Here is a 19,832-nt window from a genome sequence, read left to right as displayed (position 1 = left end):
ACAGATGCATGTTTCCATGCTTTGTGTCTTGAGTTAAGAAAAGCAATCATAGTAAATACTAAAGGCTATTTGGATATCCACATGGTAGATATAGTGGCTGCTTTTAGAACAGATGCCTCCTGGGGGGAAAAAGTAGAAGGAGGAAATTAAGAGCAATCCTACACCATTAAACTCATACATGCAACTGGGGTTATAAGAGGGCGAACAAAAGGAGGCAACCAGGTAGCTAAATATTTTTGCAGAACTCTTATCCTATGAAAATTAATTTTATCTTGAGGTTAACAAAGCAACTTAAAGTGAATGGTAGGATTAAGTAAGAACTAAATATAACAGTATCTTGAGTTATGAGATCATTTAGGAGGATGTCCTATACGCCAAACTTCTTAACATGAGTGATCCTAAAATGTATTCCGTTCTATAATTTGGAGTTTGAATGAGAACAATAGGCAAAACGTTTTATTATATAATGTTATATTTATCTGAAAAGAAAATAAATGCACCTATTTTCCCCTGAATACTTTAAGCAATAGGAATATGGAATCCTAAAACTTTTATTGGTCAGAAACTTTGTACTAATGAGTACAGCACAGGAATGGCTAATTAAGGAGATTAGGATTTATTAGTTAATAGGATAAAGACAAACTTGGCAATTTAACATTTTTTCACTTTCAAAAAATGTCTAAATGTTTTTAGCTGTTGCATCTGTTTTATAGCATTTTCTTATTTTTTAATAAAAAACATTTTGCTGCCCTGTTAAAGATCTACCAAGCAACAGGAGAAAGTGGCTTCCATGACAGAGGGAATTTGATTAGTCACAAATTGTTGCCATATGCCCAAAGTAAACTCAATGAAGGAGATAAAAGGCTATTAATTTTTTCTGTATTGAATTTGGTGATAAACTTAGGAGTTTCTTATCAGCAAAAGCAGGTAAAAAAGTTAATACCAGTGCCTCAAAGTAGTGAAAACATTGATATCAGTAAGCCTAATGTTAAAAAAGTTTAATTTTTAGTCTTTCTGAGCACATTAACAAAAAACCCTACATTCAATCTCTACTCCTTTAATCCTCTCCCAGCCCTCATTGTAACTGTAATTTTTTTAATGAACTAATGGCTATTCTCTCTCCCATTGTTGGCATGTATTGTCAATGTCTGTAATAGGCTTCTTATCATCAAAGCTGACTTTTCTATTACCTTTGTAACAGCACCTGTTAAAGACACATAAAACTATCTTTATTTTCATCTATTCATGAAACAGCATGAATAATTGGAAGAGGCACTGCTTTAAGCTTATTTCTAGGCAGAAGCTTATTTCATGTTGAGCATCTGTAGCTTTGTAGAAGAAAAAGAGGAATGATAAAGTAGGACAAGTAGGAGTATTTAGAAAGAAAAATCATTTTAAGTATGTATAAAAATTCCTGTGAATGGACAGCAAAGCAGCAAGAAAGTAATTGGGAAGAGCTAGTGTGGAATTAGCAAGGGTAATTGTGCCCAACCAACCTGATTGCCTTCTGTGGTCAGATAATTGGCTCTGTGGGGAGGAGAGCAGTGGATGCCATTTACCTTGAGTTCAGCAAGGCCTTTGACATAGTCTCCCATAATATTTTTACAGACAAAAGGTAGAGATAAAGACTGGATGTGGGTGGACCATAAGGTGACTGAAAAACTGAATGGAAAGCTGGACTTAAAGGGAGATGGTCCATAGCTCAATGTCTTACTGGTGCCTGGCTATAAGTTGTATTCCTTAGGGGTTGGTCCTGGGATTATGTCTTTTATTAATTCTTTGAACAATGGAACAAAACATTGTAAGTTTGCAAATGACACCAAATTGGGGAGGAATGGTCAATATGCTGGAGGGTAGGGGTGCTATTGGAGACCATGACCAACTGAAGGAATGGACCAACAGAAACCTTGTGAAGTTCACTGAAGACAAATGCAAAGTCCTAAACCTGGGACAGAGTAACCTATGCAGGCTGGGAATCAACTGTTGAGGAATCAATTGGAGAGTGTCCAGTGAAGGGCCACGAAGCTGATTAATGGACTGGAGCATCTCTCCTATGAGGAAAGGCTGAGAGAGCTGGGACTGTTCAACCTGGAGAAGAGAAGGCTCGGGGGCATCTTAGCAATGTATATAAATACCTGACGGGAGCGTGTAAAGAAGATGGAGCCAGGCTCTTTTCAGTGGTGCCCAGTAACAGGACCAGAGGCAATGGGCACAAACTGAAACAGGAGGTTCCCTCTGAACATCAGGAAACACTTTTTCACTGTGAGGGTGACCCAGCACTGGCACAGGTTGGCCAAGGAAGTTGTGGAGTCTCTATCCTCAGAGATATTCAAAAGCCATCTGGACATAGTCCTGGGCAGCTGGCGTTACGTGGCTCTGCTTGAACAGGGGTGTTGGACCAAACGACCTCTGGAGTTCCCTTCCAACCTCAGTCATTCTCTGAAATGGCTTTGGAGAAAAGAAGGTGGGGCTTCTACTGGAAAAAAAAATAGTTGAATGGGAGTCAGCAGTGCACCCTTGCAACAGTAAAAGCTGCATTAGTAAGAATGAAGTAGGCAAATCAAGGAAAGTGATTATTAGCCTCTCTGACATTTTTGAGGCTACATTTGGAGCACTGTATTCAGTTTTGGGTTCCCCGGTACAAGAAAGCCTTTAAAATATTGGAGCAATTCTAGCAAAGGTTGCTACAAGAGAAGTATGTGTACCTATGGTGTGTTGCACTTGGTCAGCGTGTGTGGTGCAACTGGGATTTTAAACATCTTGTTTGTAAAGTACACAATCTGTACACTTACACATAGAGTAGATGATTCGGATCTGTTGCGGAAATTTTGTTCATCTGCATGTATTCTCCAAATCGAAATAATTCAGATTTAAAGTACATGTATAGAATAGCTTTCAGATTTAAAGTACATGTATAGAATAGCGTGCATCATGCCTACAGTGTGCATCATGCTTTTATCCAGTATTTGCAGATGCCCATAGCCTTGTATAGACTTCATTCAAACAGATACTAACATCCACCTGTATGCACAAACCACGGTGGCAAACATTAAAGAGAGAGCAGCTTGGTTCCGAACAAGTGATGTTTTGTGGCCATGGGTAAGTGCATGATAAGCATTTGCTTCAGAAGCAGCAAATACACCTACAGTATGAACAGTAGGTAGATGGTACTTTGCTACAGTATATAGTGAAAAAATGCAGGTACAAACCACGTGTCGGTAAAGTGTTTTTCTAATAAATGGGGCCAAAATGTCTGATTCCTAGTGATTTTTAAAAACTAAACTTCCTTGTACAGTCTGCCAGCTGTCTACCAAATCTTCCACCCTACTTAATATAGAAAGAAGTGTGACAAAATTGTAAAGATAACCTCTTGCAAAACTATATATTGCATTATTGCTTCCTTTTTTCTCTCCTTGTTTTGTCTATTTAAATGATCTCTTTATGTAACTGCTTAACACAACATAACTATGTTAACAAAACCAATAGCATTACAAGAAAATGTATTATGCATTAGGTAGACAACATCTTTTCTAATTGAGGTGTAATAATTTTCTTTGTATTTTAGTTAGAAACATAAGCATATCCCAATTTGGTCATTCAAACACTTTTTTCAGCAATATACTGTGTTAATTACATCCTGCGTGTACACATAGCACTGGTATGCTCTTGCTATTTTTAAGTCCTTAGAAAAGAATAACTTTGCCTAAACTGAATATACAGTCTTTTTTTTTCAATTTTGATGGATGCTGTAGTTATCATAATTACAATATTAAAGGATTATGTGTATTCTTAAGCTGGCTGTTTCACCACAATATCTCTTGTTGCAAAGAGACCTCATCGCGCTCTACAACTACCTGAAAGGAGGTTGTAGCGAGGTGGGGGTTGGTCTCTTCTGCCAAGTAACCAGCGATAGGACGAGAGGAAATGGCCTCAAGTTGCACCAGGGGAGGTTTGGACTGGACATTAGGAAAAACTTCTTCACTGAAAGAGTGGTCAGGCCTTGGAACAGGCTGCCCAGGGAAGTGGTAGAGTCACCGTCCCTGGAAGTATTTAAAAGACGTGTAGATGAGGCGCTTAGGGACATGGTTTAGTGGGTATGGTGGGGTTGGGTTGACAGTTGGACTTGATGATCTTGGAGGTCTTTTCCAACCTTAATGATTCTATGATTCTATGATCATTGTGAGATTCAGAAATCACAGGTGGCTGAATTCTTGGTTTTCTGCTCAGAAATCCAAATGTATGGTAGACCTACTTACAAAATACTAAGACCAGCTGGAGATAGAAGTTTTGAGAATCTACAGCAACTGAAAAGGTTATCTTAATAGCAAGTCTACAGTTCACTTGATCTCGGTTGAAATTTGATCAGGATACCAGGGGGAGTAAGCAGAGCATCCATCTATACTTTGCAGCAAACCTTGTCACTGGAGGTTTCCTTCTCTTTGAATGAGAGCTGAATCAATTCTCTAAGGTAGATCTTTTGGTTCAGTTACTGTTAAGGTGCCATTTTTTGACTGAGGTCCTGATTTCTTGTGCCATGTTTTAAAATAAGAGTGCCAGATTTGAGGATGAGAATCTACTTAATTTGCTTATGTGGTTGCAGTTGGAGAAATTGCAGTTCACTTGCTGTCTTGAAGCAGTTGCTTTCCTCCCCTTTTTTTTTTCTCTGGTGCTGCTCATCCAGAACAATATAGTTGCTGCTTCCCGTCTTGTTAGCTGAATTTCACTGGTGGGTCAGAAGAACTCTGCAAGCCAGGGGGAAAAAGAGCTCTTTGATCTTTATAAATGAAAGGTGCTAATAAACAGCTTTCTGTCAGTGTTGTTTAAAACTGACACATTTATCTCAGAATTGAGAGAGGCTAAAAGTAACCGTATAGTCAGTTACCACAGCTGAGCTGATAGATAGTAACTCATTCAATTGTGGCAACTCAGTCACATGTATTTGAGTGACCATATCCTCAGTATCAGCAAAGACAACAGTGGTTAAGTGTATGTAGACTGTAAACTGTGTTCACCTGTAAAAATAGCATTTCTGCAGATGTGCAAGATATCATAATGAAGTTACTCTTTGCTAAAATTAATATTATGTGACTAGGAAAAAATATTTTAGAGTTTTGATCTGACATATTTAATGAATATTAATGAAAATTTGGAAGTTAATTTAGTTTCTTCGTACTAAACTCAGTCATAGGATGAGGGCAGCTGAGGATAAACCTGAAGAAGAAAACGTATGGTTTTAATGAGTGTTTTCCGTAGCTTGCTTTTATTGTGACAAATCTTGACGTAAACTTACACCTTTTAAATGTTGATTGTCTAATGTGAATATATTGCCTGGTTACAACACTTCCATAATAGCAGTTCTGCTGTATAATAGCACTGCTGCTGTTTTCGTGGTAAATATTTCAGAACCGCTCCCATATCTTACCTGTAATTGCTGCCTCTACCCACATATCTAGTTTAAAATCTCTTTAAGAGCTGGCATATGCTACCTCATAAATTGGCTTGTTAATAGAATAAGAGTACTGCAGACTCTACCTTCTCCAGAGACCAGCAAATAATTTCTGCAATATTCTCAGTTTCCAGTGACCTATTTTTGAAAATACTCTATAATTGCAAAACAAAAAGCACTCACATATGCACTAATGTAGGCAAAATGTCTCTCTTACTAGAGTGCAATTATGCAAGCAGGGACTATTTGCCACGTTGCTGGAGACTAGAGAATTAATATGCTGTTCTCGGCATGTTGTCCTCCATATGTTTCAAACCTTTCTCATGGCAGGGAAATGCGCTACTTCTGTGTAAAAAAAAAAAAAAAAAAAAAAAAAAAAAAAAAAAAAAAAAAAAAAAAAAAAAAAAAAAAAAAAAAAAAAAAAAAAAAAAAAAAAAAAAAAAAAAAAAAAAAAAAAAAAAAAAAAAAAAAAAAAAAAAAAAAAAAAAAAAAAAAAAAAAAAAAAAAAAAAAAAAAAAAAAAAAAAAAAAAAAAAAAAAAAAAAAAAAAAAAAAAAAAAAAAAAAAAAAAAAAAAAAAAAAAAAAAAAAAAAAAAAAAAAAAAAAAAAAAAAAAAAAAAAAAAAAAAAAAAAAAAAAAAAAAAAAAAAAAAAAAAAAAAAAAAAAAAAAAAAAAAAAAAAAAAAAAAAAAAAAAAAAAAAAAAAAAAAAAAAAAAAAAAAAAAAAAAAAAAAAAAAAAAAAAAAAAAAAAAAAAAAAAAAAAAAAAAAAAAAAAAAAAAAAAAAAAAAAAAAAAAAAAAAAAAAAAAAAAAAAAAAAAAAAAAAAAAAAAAAAAAAAAAAAAAAAAAAAAAAAAAAAAAAAAAAAAAAAAAAAAAAAAAAAAAAAAAAAAAAAAAAAAAAAAAAAAAAAAAAAAAAAAAAAAAAAAAAAAAAAAAAAAAAAAAAAAAAAAAAAAAAAAAAAAAAAAAAAAAAAAAAAAAAAAAAAAAAAAAAAAAAAAAAAAAAAAAAAAAAAAAAAAAAAAAAAAAAAAAAAAAAAAAAAAAAAAAAAAAAAAAAAAAAAAAAAAAAAAAAAAAAAAAAAAAAAAAAAAAAAAAAAAAAAAAAAAAAAAAAAAAAAAAAAAAAAAAAAAAAAAAAAAAAAAAAAAAAAAAAAAAAAAGCCAGTGTTAATTTTCCACCTTAATTCCTCATGCATAATAGGAAAATAACAGCTTTTATATTATCTACTCATTCTGTACTCTATATACTTGTGGAAAATATGATGTATTTTTGTGAAAGCAATGATGGGGTTTCTATGTTAAATAAAAAAAGGTGAAATAAATTTTAGCTATGGAGTTATGACTAGTCCTTCATTAATTATCTATGTCATACTAAGTTGCTTATGGAGTGCTCTTGTGGCAGAAATCTAAGCAAGGAGTATTCTTTATGACTGGATGCCATGCTGCTTTTTTTTTTTTTTTTTTTTTTTTATCTCTAAGATGTCATACTGGCCATCTTTGTTTCTTAAGTATAGGAAATACTGACAAGATTCAAAAAAAAAATGGTTAAGAAAAGAATATGCTTTAGAGGCAATGTGTTAGATCATGGAGAAGGGGGCCAAAAGGAAGTTAGGTGAGCTCTAGTTGCCAACTTTGTTCAATGATTTCTTTCACAGTAAATCCACCGTGAATACTCTTTCTTCCAAAGGTGTAGGTAGGCTGCAGTTGGCTAGAGGATATGTAGCAGAGTAGCATTTTGATGAAGAATTAGTTAGAAACAGAGTTGGCCAACCTTAAATGCTCAGATTCTATTTATCTTACATCTAACTCTGATTAAACTCTTCAGTGCTGAAGATGGTTTAGATAGTCTGCTCTGCCTTTCTGCAAGCTGGTGAAAGAACTTGACCGCTGGTGAAAGAATTGTGCCATGTGCACTTTCTCATTTACAACTTTCAGCCTTATGTCTGTTTTTTTTTTTTTTTAACCATTATAACACCTGTCCTTCAGCTTGAGTTTCTTCTTTTCCACTGAGCATTTAATAACATCAGTATCTCCTTCCTAGAGCAAGGCTTATATTATGAAAGACAAATACATACATGCACAGGCATTTCGGTGGTTATAAAAATAGTCAGGAGAAGTTAACTGAAACGCAAGATATTAAAGAATAAATTGTACAAAAGTTGGAAGAGGGAAGTGGATGTTTAGTTTTAGATTTGATTAATAAAGTAAAGGAGGAAAGATAGCAAGGGAAAAGATGTCATAATTCTTAATTTCCTTGAAGGAACTGGTGAAAACTGTTCCTCAGAAATTAATAGCAGCCATATAAATATAAGGAACAAAACCTCATTTTGCCGAGGAATTGATGGCATCGAAGAAGAGATGGATTTGTATTGCTGTCATAGGGAAATAGGAATTGAAGGGCTCTCAATAGGGTCTGTTGCCTTCCTCCGAAGCTATACTTGTATAATGTCTATTTCATTTTTATCAACCTTCAAAAGTCCTCCAGTTTTGGTGACTCTGCTATCCCTGAAGGTGGAGTATTTTAGAGCTTCACTATTCTTATTGTCTACATGTTTTTTTCTAGTACGTATCCTTGCTATAATTTTCTTGCTGTAACTTAAACCTAGTGCTACATGTCGTTTTGGTCACAGAATCATAAGAAAGTTCAGGATGGAAGGGATCTCAGGAGGTCTCTAGTCAAACATCCTTCTCAAAGTAGAGTCAGCTGTGAGACGGGACTAGGTTACTCAAGGCTTTATGCAGTTCCTTCTTGTAAACTTCTAAGGACGGAGACTGAGCAACCTCTTTGGGCAACCTATTTCACTGCTTGATTCTCCTCATGATGAAAAAGCTTTTCCTAATACCTAGTTTGAATTTCTCTTGTTTCAACTTACGCCCATTGTGTTTCATCCTCCTGCCATGCACTACTGTGAAGAGCTTGGCTCCATCTCTTTCATGGCTTCCTCATGGGTATGGGAAGGCTGCTTTTAGGTCGTCCCAGGACCACCTTCTCTCCACGCTGAAGAATTCTAGTTACCTCAGCTTTTCCTCATGGGACAAGTGCTCCAGCCTCTGATCATCTTGAATTTACTCCAGTTTATTGACGTCTTGAGGGGCCTAAGACTGGATGTATTAGTTTAGATATGATCTAACAAGTGCTGAGTAGAATGGAATAAATCCCTTGGTCTAGTGGCTGTTCTCCTGCTAATAAAGTCCAGGATCACATTGACCATCTTTGCTGCCAGGGAACATTGCTGGCTCATATTTGGCTTCCTGTCTACCAAGAACCCCAGGTCGTTTTCAGTTGCTCCCCAGCCAGTCAATTCCCCCAGCCTGCATTGTTTATTCCTCCCCAGCTGCAGGGCTTTGCATTTGTCCTTGTTGAACGTTGAAAGGTTCCTGTTCGCCCATTCCTTGAGCGTATCTACATACCTCTGAATGGTAGCCCTGCCCTCAGGCATACTGGCTGGTCCTCCTAATGTAGTGTCATCTGCAAATTATGTATAAGAGTATATAAAAAGAGAACTCCTGTTATCTTCTCTTGAAACTTTTACCAGCATCATCACGCCTGCCATCATTCCTGTGTTTGTTGAAACAGTCCGGTTCTTCAAATTTTCTGATGTCAGTCATGGTTTCTAAACCTCTGATATTGTTACTGGTCTCTTCTAGTCTACCCTTTTCTACGTTCGATGTCTAAAGCTGGATGCATTATTTCACCTGGAATGTTTCATGCCAGTGTGATATTTGCCTTTTTGCTACAAAATAAGCTTGACAGATTCAATTGTGATCTACTATAACTCCTTGATCCTATTGTATAGAACCTGCTACAAAGCCAGATGTTTCTTATTGTGCAGTTGATTATTGCTTCCTTTGAACTTGTCATGGTATTTATTGAATTGCATCCTATTATTTTTAGATTGTTTCTCATCATATAATCTAAATTCTCCTCAAATAATCTTGCAGTCTTCACCAGTTTGTTGTCATCTGTGAAATTAATTTAATAAGCCTGCACTCTATTTTGTGATCTAAGATGCTCCTCATGAAACTATCAAGTAAAGCTGGGCCCAGACAAATGCCTGAAAAATTGACTTGAAAAATCTTTTCTATTGATGGTGGGTTATTGAACCAGCTACTTTTGTATGCATTGTATTGATTTTTTTAGAATATTTGTAAAAAATTTCATGTGAGGAACAGTGTGCAGTTGCAGGGATTTTTTTTTTTCAGGATGTGAACTCCATGAGAACAAGTGCAACAGAAGCCAATTCTGACTTTATTCCTAATTTACAAGATACGTACTTTATTAGGGTGTAGTGGAAAGCAGGGGCAAGAAGACTCAATAATTGAGAGGAGAGTGATTTGTGAGAGCTGATCTGAAGAGTTACGGAGGGTAGAAGGTGGACATTTGGGCTGTTAATAGGCTGTGCTTTATAATATTGGATATTAGCTCTGAGGAATCCTCAGTATTTGAGTATTTGTTACTTGTAGCCTGGCCCAAAACCTCTGAAATATATGGGACTCCCTTCTTTTTGACTTCTGACCATATTTTTAGTTTCTCCTTTGAAAGTTTAAAACTTGCCAGTACTTCTTGCTTGTCTTCTACAACAGTGAAGGAAGTGATCTGGCCTTTCTCCCCAAAGGAGAGCAGAGACGTGACAGTCAGGCAATGTGCAGAAATGTATGATTGAACTGCTTTTATTTTTCTTTTTTTTCAAAAAGGGAACAGTGAAACTACAAATAATATTAGCTAAAATAAAAGTCCTTCTCCAGTGTGATTTTTATCTTACTATTAGTGTGAAGTGCTTTTTGGGTTTATCATAAAGCACATGGAGATTGGAATATTTCTAATGTAACTAATTGTGCTCTTTACTGAATTGCCATTTTTTTTGTAGTTCAGTTAGCATCTGAATTTGGAACACATGGAATGCAGGAGAAATATTGTAATAAAATGTATTTATTACAGAAGCTTATAATTCCTTTAATTATTCCTCAAAAAATACAATGCCTTTATTTGTTAATGCTCTATTTTATGATAATAATAATTTAGACTGATGCAAATATTACCATGTTAAAATATTTTTACAACCTGTAACATTTAAAATACATCTTTTTGTTTAGGGTATTCTCTTGGTTTATGATATTACCAATGGCCAGAGCTTTGAAAATTTAGAAGACTGGTATAATGCGGTAAAAAAAGTGAATGAAGAATCAGAAACACAGCCACTTGTGGCCTTGGTTGGAAATAAAAGTAAGTTATTCATAGTTAAGTATTAATTAAAAATACTCGGATGTTGCTCTCTGTTGAAGAAATGGCATGGGGCATATATCTTTAGTAAAACGAAACTAAATACTGTCTTGTGTGTTGTTGCTGTGTACAGATGACATATTTGGGTGTACCTCAGTATTCTGGTTCTGGGTGGTTAGGCTGAGGGACTTGCTCCATCATGCTTTGCCTAGCCTGGAGCCTCTCTGCCTGTGTTTTCTTTACTGGGAGAGCAGCACGCAGGAGTAGAGAGATCTCTCACCCATGTTTGAATTTGATAGGGCTTCAGGATATAGCCATGGCATGCATCTAGAATGGAGAACTGGGAAGCATTCCTGGATCTAATAACAGGTATATTTCATGGTTCTGTATGTCAAGAGGCTGCTAAATTAAGTATTGGTATATATTATTTAAAATAACTATTTTATTTATGAGTTGCTTATTAGGCTTTTTTTGCATGCTCTCTGTAGTTTTGCGTATGAGGTTACTTATTTCCTGTTGTTCTGGGATTTTTAACCTGTCCTCTTTTTGATCACGTAAGTATAATATAATGGTTTTCTTCGGACCACCAAAATGTGCCACTTTAAATAACCATCACCTAATTAGTTTCCTAATTCGATGGATTCCAAATTCCCTCATTTCCAGCTAAGAAATCTTACAGAAACATCCTTATTAGCATATCTGAGCTCTTGATCCTGGCTCTCTTACCCTTTTTCTATTTAAGATGATAAAAGCATCAAAAAGCAATTTTAGAAACAAAATGATGGAAACATACAGAATTTTTTAACAATGTAAATGTATCTTTTTTAACAAAAAAAAAAAAACAGATTTGATTTTTTTTGACTTTCCAAGTAATTTGTGTCCATGTCACCATGTCCATATCATGAACAAACCTGAAAAAAATAGCTCATCCGGCAAGTTAGTATTGTTTAAAGGCGTTTGGAAACAATGGAGAGACAACACTTTCATTCACAACCATTAACTGTAGTGCTGCTACTGTGATGCTGTAACATTTTGTGATACTAATTAGGAAAGACTACTTATTTTCTGGGAAGAAGACAGAGAAGCTCTTAAGAGTTACAATATATAAATAGCACTTCTGAAAGTATAACATAGACAGTGTTGTACTCTAGTGGACCAGAGTCAATAATACAGATTCTGTTGAAATTCAAATGAAAAATATTTTTCACTGATTTATATTTTGCCCCAAAATTGGACTTCCTAGCTGGAGTTCTGCAAATCTTAGGAAGTATTTACAATAAGATACACTGTAACATAGGATAAATAATGTTCTTTTGCTGGAAATGACACCACAGAGGTAGAAAATCAGATACTGCTTTCCATTTGAAGGAATTTTATTTCTGTTATATACCTTAAGTATATATATTTTCTTATACACATGCCTGCAATTATTTAAAATCCAAGTATTTCCTTGGGAGCATCTGCAAATAGAATATGGTTTCGTAGGTGAGTTTCCAGATAAAGGCTGACACTGAGTAGTGAAAGGACTTTCATTTTATGAAAATAGCAGCTGAAGGAATAGTGTGCTTGCTACCTTGTTTTCCTTCAGAAGCTGTCTATAAAGAAAAAAAGCAAACTGTTGCTTTCATGTGATCCTAAGGGTGTTTGTTGTTGTTGCATATGTCGAGCATGCCGGGGATGCTACTTACAGAGGTCATTTTTTTGCTTTACTTTTATTTCAGCATGATAAAAAATGAAGCTTTTAGAAGTGTATTGCTTTTTTGAATTCTGTAATAGAAGAATATCTAGGAGGGCTTCTACCCCCATACTTTAATGGCCTGTAAGAGATAACTATAGTAAGGCTCCTATTGTAAAAGAAAACAAGGTAAGTATTTATATAGAAGCATGGTGTTGACTCTTGCATATTATGAAAGGATAAAGCTACCAGTACTAACAAGTTCTTCAGGTGGAATCACTGTGTTCAGAATAGCTCAACTTCTTTACTTAGTAAGTGATAAGACACTCATACACAAGTTTTAAAAAATTGCCAAGAATGCAGTTATTTTCATTCTTAGCAACTGGAAATATATTGGGCCAGTATTTAGATACCTAGGTAAGAATTTGGAAGCCCAGCTGAAACCATCCATTTTGAAACCTTAGTTTAAATTTAGTGCTGCTCTTTTAAGTACACTTAGCTTGGGCTTAGGCTCTCATTTGACCATTTTCACTTACCAATACTGTCTGAAGGAAATGCGTATTTTTCCATTTTGGGATAAATGCACCTGGGATCTCTGCTGTAGTGCTTCAGAAATAGGAATAAAGCCATCTTTTTTAAAAAAAAAGCTTGGAAGAAAACAATGAACAATATTTTTCTTCACAATGAAATACGGAAAACTCTACGTATGAATTCTGTTAGATGAAAATAATTGGGTAATTTTGTCATTGAAAGCAAATTACTTCAGGTATAGGTACATGGTGCATAATTGTGTACTAGCTGTTAAATTGTCTATAAAACTGCATGATTTATTAGTGTTTTGTTGTATCAATTTGTAGTCATTCTGTAAAATGTATTAAGTTTACAGGAATTTCTTCAGTATTACACCAATTGTAATTTCTACATACAAAGCTCCAGTCGGTCTCCAGACTCTCATCCATCAGAAATTCATTTGAAAATAATAGAGTAGTATGGATTGAGATCTCCTAAATTCTGGACCTCCCCACCCCTCTTTTTTTTCTTTTTTTTCTCCCTTCTTTTTTTTTCTTTTTTTTTTTCCTTCAGGACTAGCTAAAATGAAGGACTGTCATTGCCCATTAATTTATTAAAAATAATTGGGAGATCAAGAGCTTCAGAGATGCAGTCCTCCTTTTGTGAAAATGGTGATTTATTTAAGGTGACTCTCTTCCTCTTGGCTGCTTAGTTCTATTTTTCATTCTTTCTTCCTTCCCATACATCTTTTTTCCATAGCCTGACCTACACATTTGGTCAGAGAGAGTAGAAAACTGATTTGAGTCAAGATCTTGCCCTACACTTATGTCTGATTATCAGTTAATTCTCTGTCTTTCCATAGATTTTTGTCTGTGTGTTTGGTAAACAACAAAAAGAATTGTAAAATTTAATGTAGAATTTTTCATATTAATTGTAAGTCATAAGATCTTAATAATCCTAAAATTTTCAGTTGGTGTGAGTCTTAAATTTGACTTTCCTTGTAACTTACTTTGTGATATTTTAATCTTATTTAAAACAAAGTATATTTGAAGTGTGCTTATTTCTGTGTTGCTAAACCACCTCATTTGCACCAGAAATAAGGGAATAAACCTCATTGTTAAGATTAACAAATGCTTTTAAGTTTCAATGCAGTAATTGAAAACTTTTATAGATATGTTGCTGTCAAATAAATTAAACTATAGTTATCAAGTGAATTAATTGTTTTGTGCACTTAAGATCTTTGCATAAATTTGGTATTGACAAAGTTCAGTAATAGCAATGGATCTTCTAGTCGTTAGCGTGAATTAGAGAGGTTTTACTGTGTTTTGTATGACTGATGTGTTTCTTTCCCTTCTACCTTGACTACTTTATGTATTTTCCTTTGCAATAATATATAAGCAGACTCCTCCAGTGTCATACCAACATTTTCAGTGGATATATTGTAAACAAAAATTAACCCAGGTTGCGTGGGAGCTACACTCATTTTTATTTATAGCTACCAAGATGGTCTTAGGGCAGTGGTTATCTGTAGCTTATATAGGGGGTAGGAATTATCAGGTATCAGTGTATAGTGGATGGATGAATGATTTCTGTTCTTAGAGATATTAACCAGATCCACTCCTCAATAAAGACTAATAACTCAGATTTTTAAGACGTCTTCATGACAGATGAGGGCACAGAGGAGAATGCATCAACACTAATTAAGAATGTTGACCGTTTGTTCATCTTAGCCATGATTAATTGATCTTGGAGTGCTATCTCTGAACAGGAAGTGGTATGCTGTTGCATTGCGAAGTTTAAAGGTTACATTTTAGTGTACCCTTTAACTTGCATTTACATAAAACATAAAATGTTTTTACCTATCTTATCTGAACGCAGAAAGAAACGTTTTTCAGTCCAGATACAAGTGAATGTTTGGTGTACTGTGTACTAATGTGAATCTGGCTGGTAACAGGACATACCCAGTCTGCTTTTGGACTCTGTTACTGCCTTATACACTTAGTCTCCCCAGTTGTGCTCAGAAAATTTCTTCGTTAATACTCATTTTGAGATTCTGGCTTATTAAAATTCAGAACTACGCATTCATTCTCTTGTCCCTCCCAACCTCCCCCAGCTGTTTTTTGTTCTTGTATCCAGTAGACTTGCACTTGTTAGGTCCTTCACCTGTAATTAAGACAAGTGTTGAGCAGCAAATGCTGTTCTCTGGAGTCTTATGCCTGATTAAACTAAAGTTCCTGTATGCCTGACAGCAGGTCCAGTCACCTGAGCCTCACACATGCTCCTGGGATTGGAGGGTAAACTACTTACATGTAGAGACTCCCTTAAAAAGAAAACCTTGTCCTGTGCTACGGTCAATTTACCAACTCATTTGAATAAATGTAGAATGCTACCCTGTTTTAAAATATGTATAGAATGTTTGTCTCAACAAACTCGTTAAGATTAATAGAAAATTGCGGTCTTATGGATTTGTTTGTATCAATGGTCAGCTAACTTTTTTTGAATTATTTTTAACAAGAAACTTAAATTAATGAAAGGGAAAATCACAGGTGAAAACGATCTTTTATTCACCATAATAATATATTTCCAACCCAGTGTCTGAATGTGCTCTGTATTACTTTAGGGATGGGAGCAATCTAGAAACATACACATTTTTGAGTGATAAAATTACCTTGCTTGTCTGAGAAAGCATCTGTCTTGTGAGGTTTTAATCCTAAATCATGCTTGGCATAATATTAATGGTGCTAGCTACCATCACTGCCAAAGTGATCTATTTAATTATGTCTGTGAAATGTGGGCAAGTCTACTAAACTGTGATATATGCCACACAGAGATATATAAATGGAGCCTAAGCCTCAAGTGGCTTTAGGTTCTTTAGAAAGTAGCTGACCTCACAGAAAATTATACAGAACAAAAGAAGGAAGGTTTGTTGCTGTTGTGTAGTGTTTACTTAGACATATTCCATTGGCTGAGAAGGGAAAACACCTGGCAGGATAGATCACAAGGATCTTAGCATATGTACTCCGTTCTGGCCCCAATCTCCATATAATCTGCTGTGATAAATATATCTGTTGCATCTGGTTGCAAATTATCCCATGTTTTACTTGGACCCTTCTTTCAGAATCCTTCATAAAATGATCTCTTGGATGGGAAGTCACAGTGGACACAGCAGCTGCTAAATCACCTGGTTAAAGGAAGAGTTTTAGACTTCTGGACTTTCTCCCAATGCTGCAGCCATTACAGGAGCGTGTATACAGGATAGGTTTTGAAGATGGCTCTCAAAAGCCAAGTGGCCTCTGCCAGAGTGCTAACAAGAAAAATAGAGCAGAAAGGGGAAATATTTTCTGTCATGCTGCTCAAAAGCTGATTGATGATCATTATCATAATTTTCTGCCCTGCCTGTCTTAAGACCAGTTTCTGATGTTCAACACAGATAGGATTAGCTAATAGTGAGCTTGCTTTTTGATTTGTGTGCTGCTGCAGTATGGGATTCAGTACAGGGATGAAGCTGAATAATATATACATCTTGCACACAGAAGATACATTACTATTATACCACTTGTCTGAGTTTGAGATTTGCACAACTAGACAGAGCCCTGATATAAACAGGTGTAATTCTATGAAAATCAATGAATTTTCATTCATTTGAACCAGATTAGATATTGTACAAACTGTTTGCTGAAATTACTGTTTTCTCATTTGGATCTTATGGTGCTTTAACAAGAAAGTGAGGATAGTCATGAACTAGTCCAACTGATAGACTGTTCTTGTTATGCTCTTTTATTTTAGTGAGTATGAATAACCCGGTTTCTTCTTCCTGTACTTAAAATCATGAGGTTGCACTTCAGTTTTTTATTTGCGCACCTAAGTTTTGCCTGCTAAGACCAACCAAGAACTAAGACCAAGTTCAAGGACCTGGTAGCATATTGTTAGTGTAGTTGGAACTCAAACACCAGTGTGACAGAAGTGCCAGTAAATAATATATTCTCATTCATTAACAGTTATGCTTAAATTCAGAAACATCTTTAAAGATGTCATTGAAAAATGGAAATAGAAGTAAACTGTTTAAATACAAAGGTTAGAACAGTGTATGTATCCTGTTTTTATAATAATACACAAATGAAATGCTGAGAGATCTCGTACTGTTTCCATGGATTTTGTCTCTAGTTTATTTAGCAACGTAGACATATGTCTAATAAAAAAGATGCTGCATAAACCATAGTCCAGACTGAATGTGCTTCTGTTTTTGGTTTAGGTAGAAATGTTTTTTCTGGCTGCGTCCTTCATACTTAGGTCTTCTTACAACAAATGGAAAGCCCTTAATTGTACCTAAGGGAATAGTTAATCTACGGTGGACATATGGTGGACAAAAGCTGAGTCTAGTAAATGAAAAAAATTATAAACAGAAAATGTGTGAATGTCTGCACAGTTTGAGCGTCATGGGAAATATTGTGCTGTTGGATTGTAGCTTATTTTAAGTTAATTTGCTATTCTTTTCTATTAGTATATAAATGAAAGTCAGTGCAGCATAAAATACGTAATTCTAAAACCCAATCAATTTCATATGTATTTTATTGGATTGAAAAAAATACCTGTTTTTAAGACACGACAGAATTTCTTTTCTTTGCAAGTTGTCCTGCTCCCACCTTTGCCATATGACATAAATGCAATTTGATTTCATTAGTGGAGTAAAGCTCTCTGAAATTTTTAAAAGTTATAACTTTTGATTGGGGGCAGTTAATCAGTGTTAACCCTGAGCAGCTCTTGGGCTTTATGGATTCAAGCATTATATGTGGTTGCACTGCTCCAGCAAAAGGTTAAGTATTAATGGAAAATGTTCACAGCTCTTTTACTCAAAGAAAACATGTTACTTGTAAGTTTTCTTTTGATTTTACTTTTACAGTTACATTGAATGTCTTCATTCATTTAGCCATCCATAAAGCAAATATTGTTGCACATGCAGTGGATAATAAGTCTTTTTAGGACTACTTGTGTGGTATGTCACAGATCATTAACTGCAAGTAACCACCTGACTTGAGGGAAGTCTGGAAGCATCATTACAGTGAAATAAGCTTTTATTTCTGTATCACTGCAGCACATTGATTTGTAGGAATGTCTCCATTAGCTACTGTGGAAATATATTCTCATATGTTATTATTGAAGAAAGTTGATGAGAGAGGATAACCAAATTTCAAGTGTGAATAGAGCATTAGTATTAGGATTTTGGACAAAGTGGGAAAAAGACAAGTGCTATTGTAGCATTATTTTCTATTTAAAAGCTAGATAAGTCAGTAAACTAATCTTTTTGTAATGCTTCACAGTTTGAGTCAGACTGATAAAATACAGTAACAGTTGTACAGTATTTATGTGTACACTGCAACTTCAACTGAAATGCATATAGTAATTGAATATGTTTACTACTCTGTACAGGCTGAAAGTGTGGAAGAGAAGTTTCTTCCTAATCAGCAGGGAAAACTTAAGCTTTTTATATTTATTTCAATGAACATAAAAATTTAAGATTTTTATTGGAAATAACCAGTAATTATTTCAGCTCAATTTAGAGGATAAAGGATAGCCTATGTTAATATGGGGAATAATCATAATGGATAACCTCCATTAATATGATTAGTAGGAGTTTATAGTATGAAAAATGCAATTCTGAAACATTGTCCTGAAAATATTTTAGAAAATTTGAAGTTCTTACAGAGATTAAGGTTAAGATCATTCTGTAGGATTATCTTGCTATGTTGCTGTTTTTCAATGTAATTTGCTGTCAGATCCTTTACGAGCAAAATACAATAGAAGACCGATAAATGAGTAGAGTGATCAAATCAGCCTCTCTTAGTCGTATAGTGTGAACTATGTGCATACAGAGTTAAGAATGAAGAAGAAAAATTATGGGGAATGCATTATATATATATTTTAAGATCGTATAATTGTCAGGACATTATCATGTTTATTGGGGATTTGCAAAAGAAGAAGCAGAAATTAATGGTACTATTTCAAGACACTAAACTCCATAACTATATGGAGTTATAGCTCCATACACTTGATATAATGAGACATTTTGAGTTTATGATGCCCATTTCAGTATAGGAGCATGTATACTTTGCTAAATGTGTGGCTTTTTTGATAGGTTGTTAAGCATATTAATGCCTTCATGACATTAGCACCTCTGATTATAAATTCTTCATTGTTCCAGGATTTGAGATGGTATGTCCTGATGAGGTTCTGAATAAGCTGCAATTTATTTCTGTTTTCTACTTTGGTGTTTTTTATAGGTCAGCTTTTTTTGAAGAAAAGGTATTTGAAAAAAGGTATTTCATTATTTGTCTGTGTAATATGAGACTGAAGGTGTTACCATGGGAGCAACTACTAAGCCAGTATCAAACTTTGTTTGATCTTAATAGTTCACTGAGATAAGCCAGATAATTTAAACGCAGACTGCATTGTTGTTATTATTGTTGTTATTTACATTTTGTGCTTCCATCCCTCATATGGATATGGAGCATAACCTCAGAATATGTTTGTTGTTTTCAAAGGAGAGATTTAAGATTCTGTAGTGCCAAAAAAATTACTTAAAAATCAATTAAGATTTGCTGAAATGTGTTGATTAAGGAGGTGGAGTACAGTGATGATGAATGGTAAATTAGAAATCTAGTTTGTTTATTTAAAATAAGGTCTTAAAAGAGGAGGGCTTTATGTACAATGTACATAGTTTCTATTTAAAAAATACTGAGTTCCCTATGAAATTTTCATGACATTTTTAACTCATTTTTTTTGCAGAAGTAGTGCTTTCAAAGTTTTATTTCCATTGTTTAATGATGCAACAGTGTATTTGTGAGTATGACAAGGGAATTACAAATATGTAGCAGATTCTGAACCCTTTGAGAAGGTTTAATTTCATTCCATCCGTTCGTCCTTTGATGCTCGGAACACAAGGAGCAACCATCCCATCTCATCCAGATCAGTATTTTTGACACTT

At 34.5% G+C, this 19,832-nt stretch overlaps 1 protein-coding gene across 1 annotated transcript in view; it reads left to right on the top strand.

Annotated features, from left to right (window-relative positions):
* Positions 1 to 19,832, top strand: part of RAB28 (RAB28, member RAS oncogene family) — a 61,981-nt gene that overhangs the window by 7,046 nt on the left and 35,103 nt on the right. Inside the window, exon 4 of the mRNA XM_009581075.1 lies at positions 10,539 to 10,668. Within this exon, the coding sequence (XP_009579370.1) occupies positions 10,539 to 10,668 (130 nt within the window). The remainder of the gene's footprint in view (positions 1 to 10,538; positions 10,669 to 19,832) is intronic.

Source organism: Fulmarus glacialis, unplaced genomic scaffold (genome assembly GCF_000690835.1).
Source record: "Fulmarus glacialis isolate BGI_N327 unplaced genomic scaffold, ASM69083v1 scaffold34466, whole genome shotgun sequence".
NCBI classification, from domain to species: domain Eukaryota; kingdom Metazoa; phylum Chordata; class Aves; order Procellariiformes; family Procellariidae; genus Fulmarus; species Fulmarus glacialis.
Note: the sequence above shows the minus strand (reverse complement) of the source record. Positions and strands in the feature narration are given on the sequence as shown.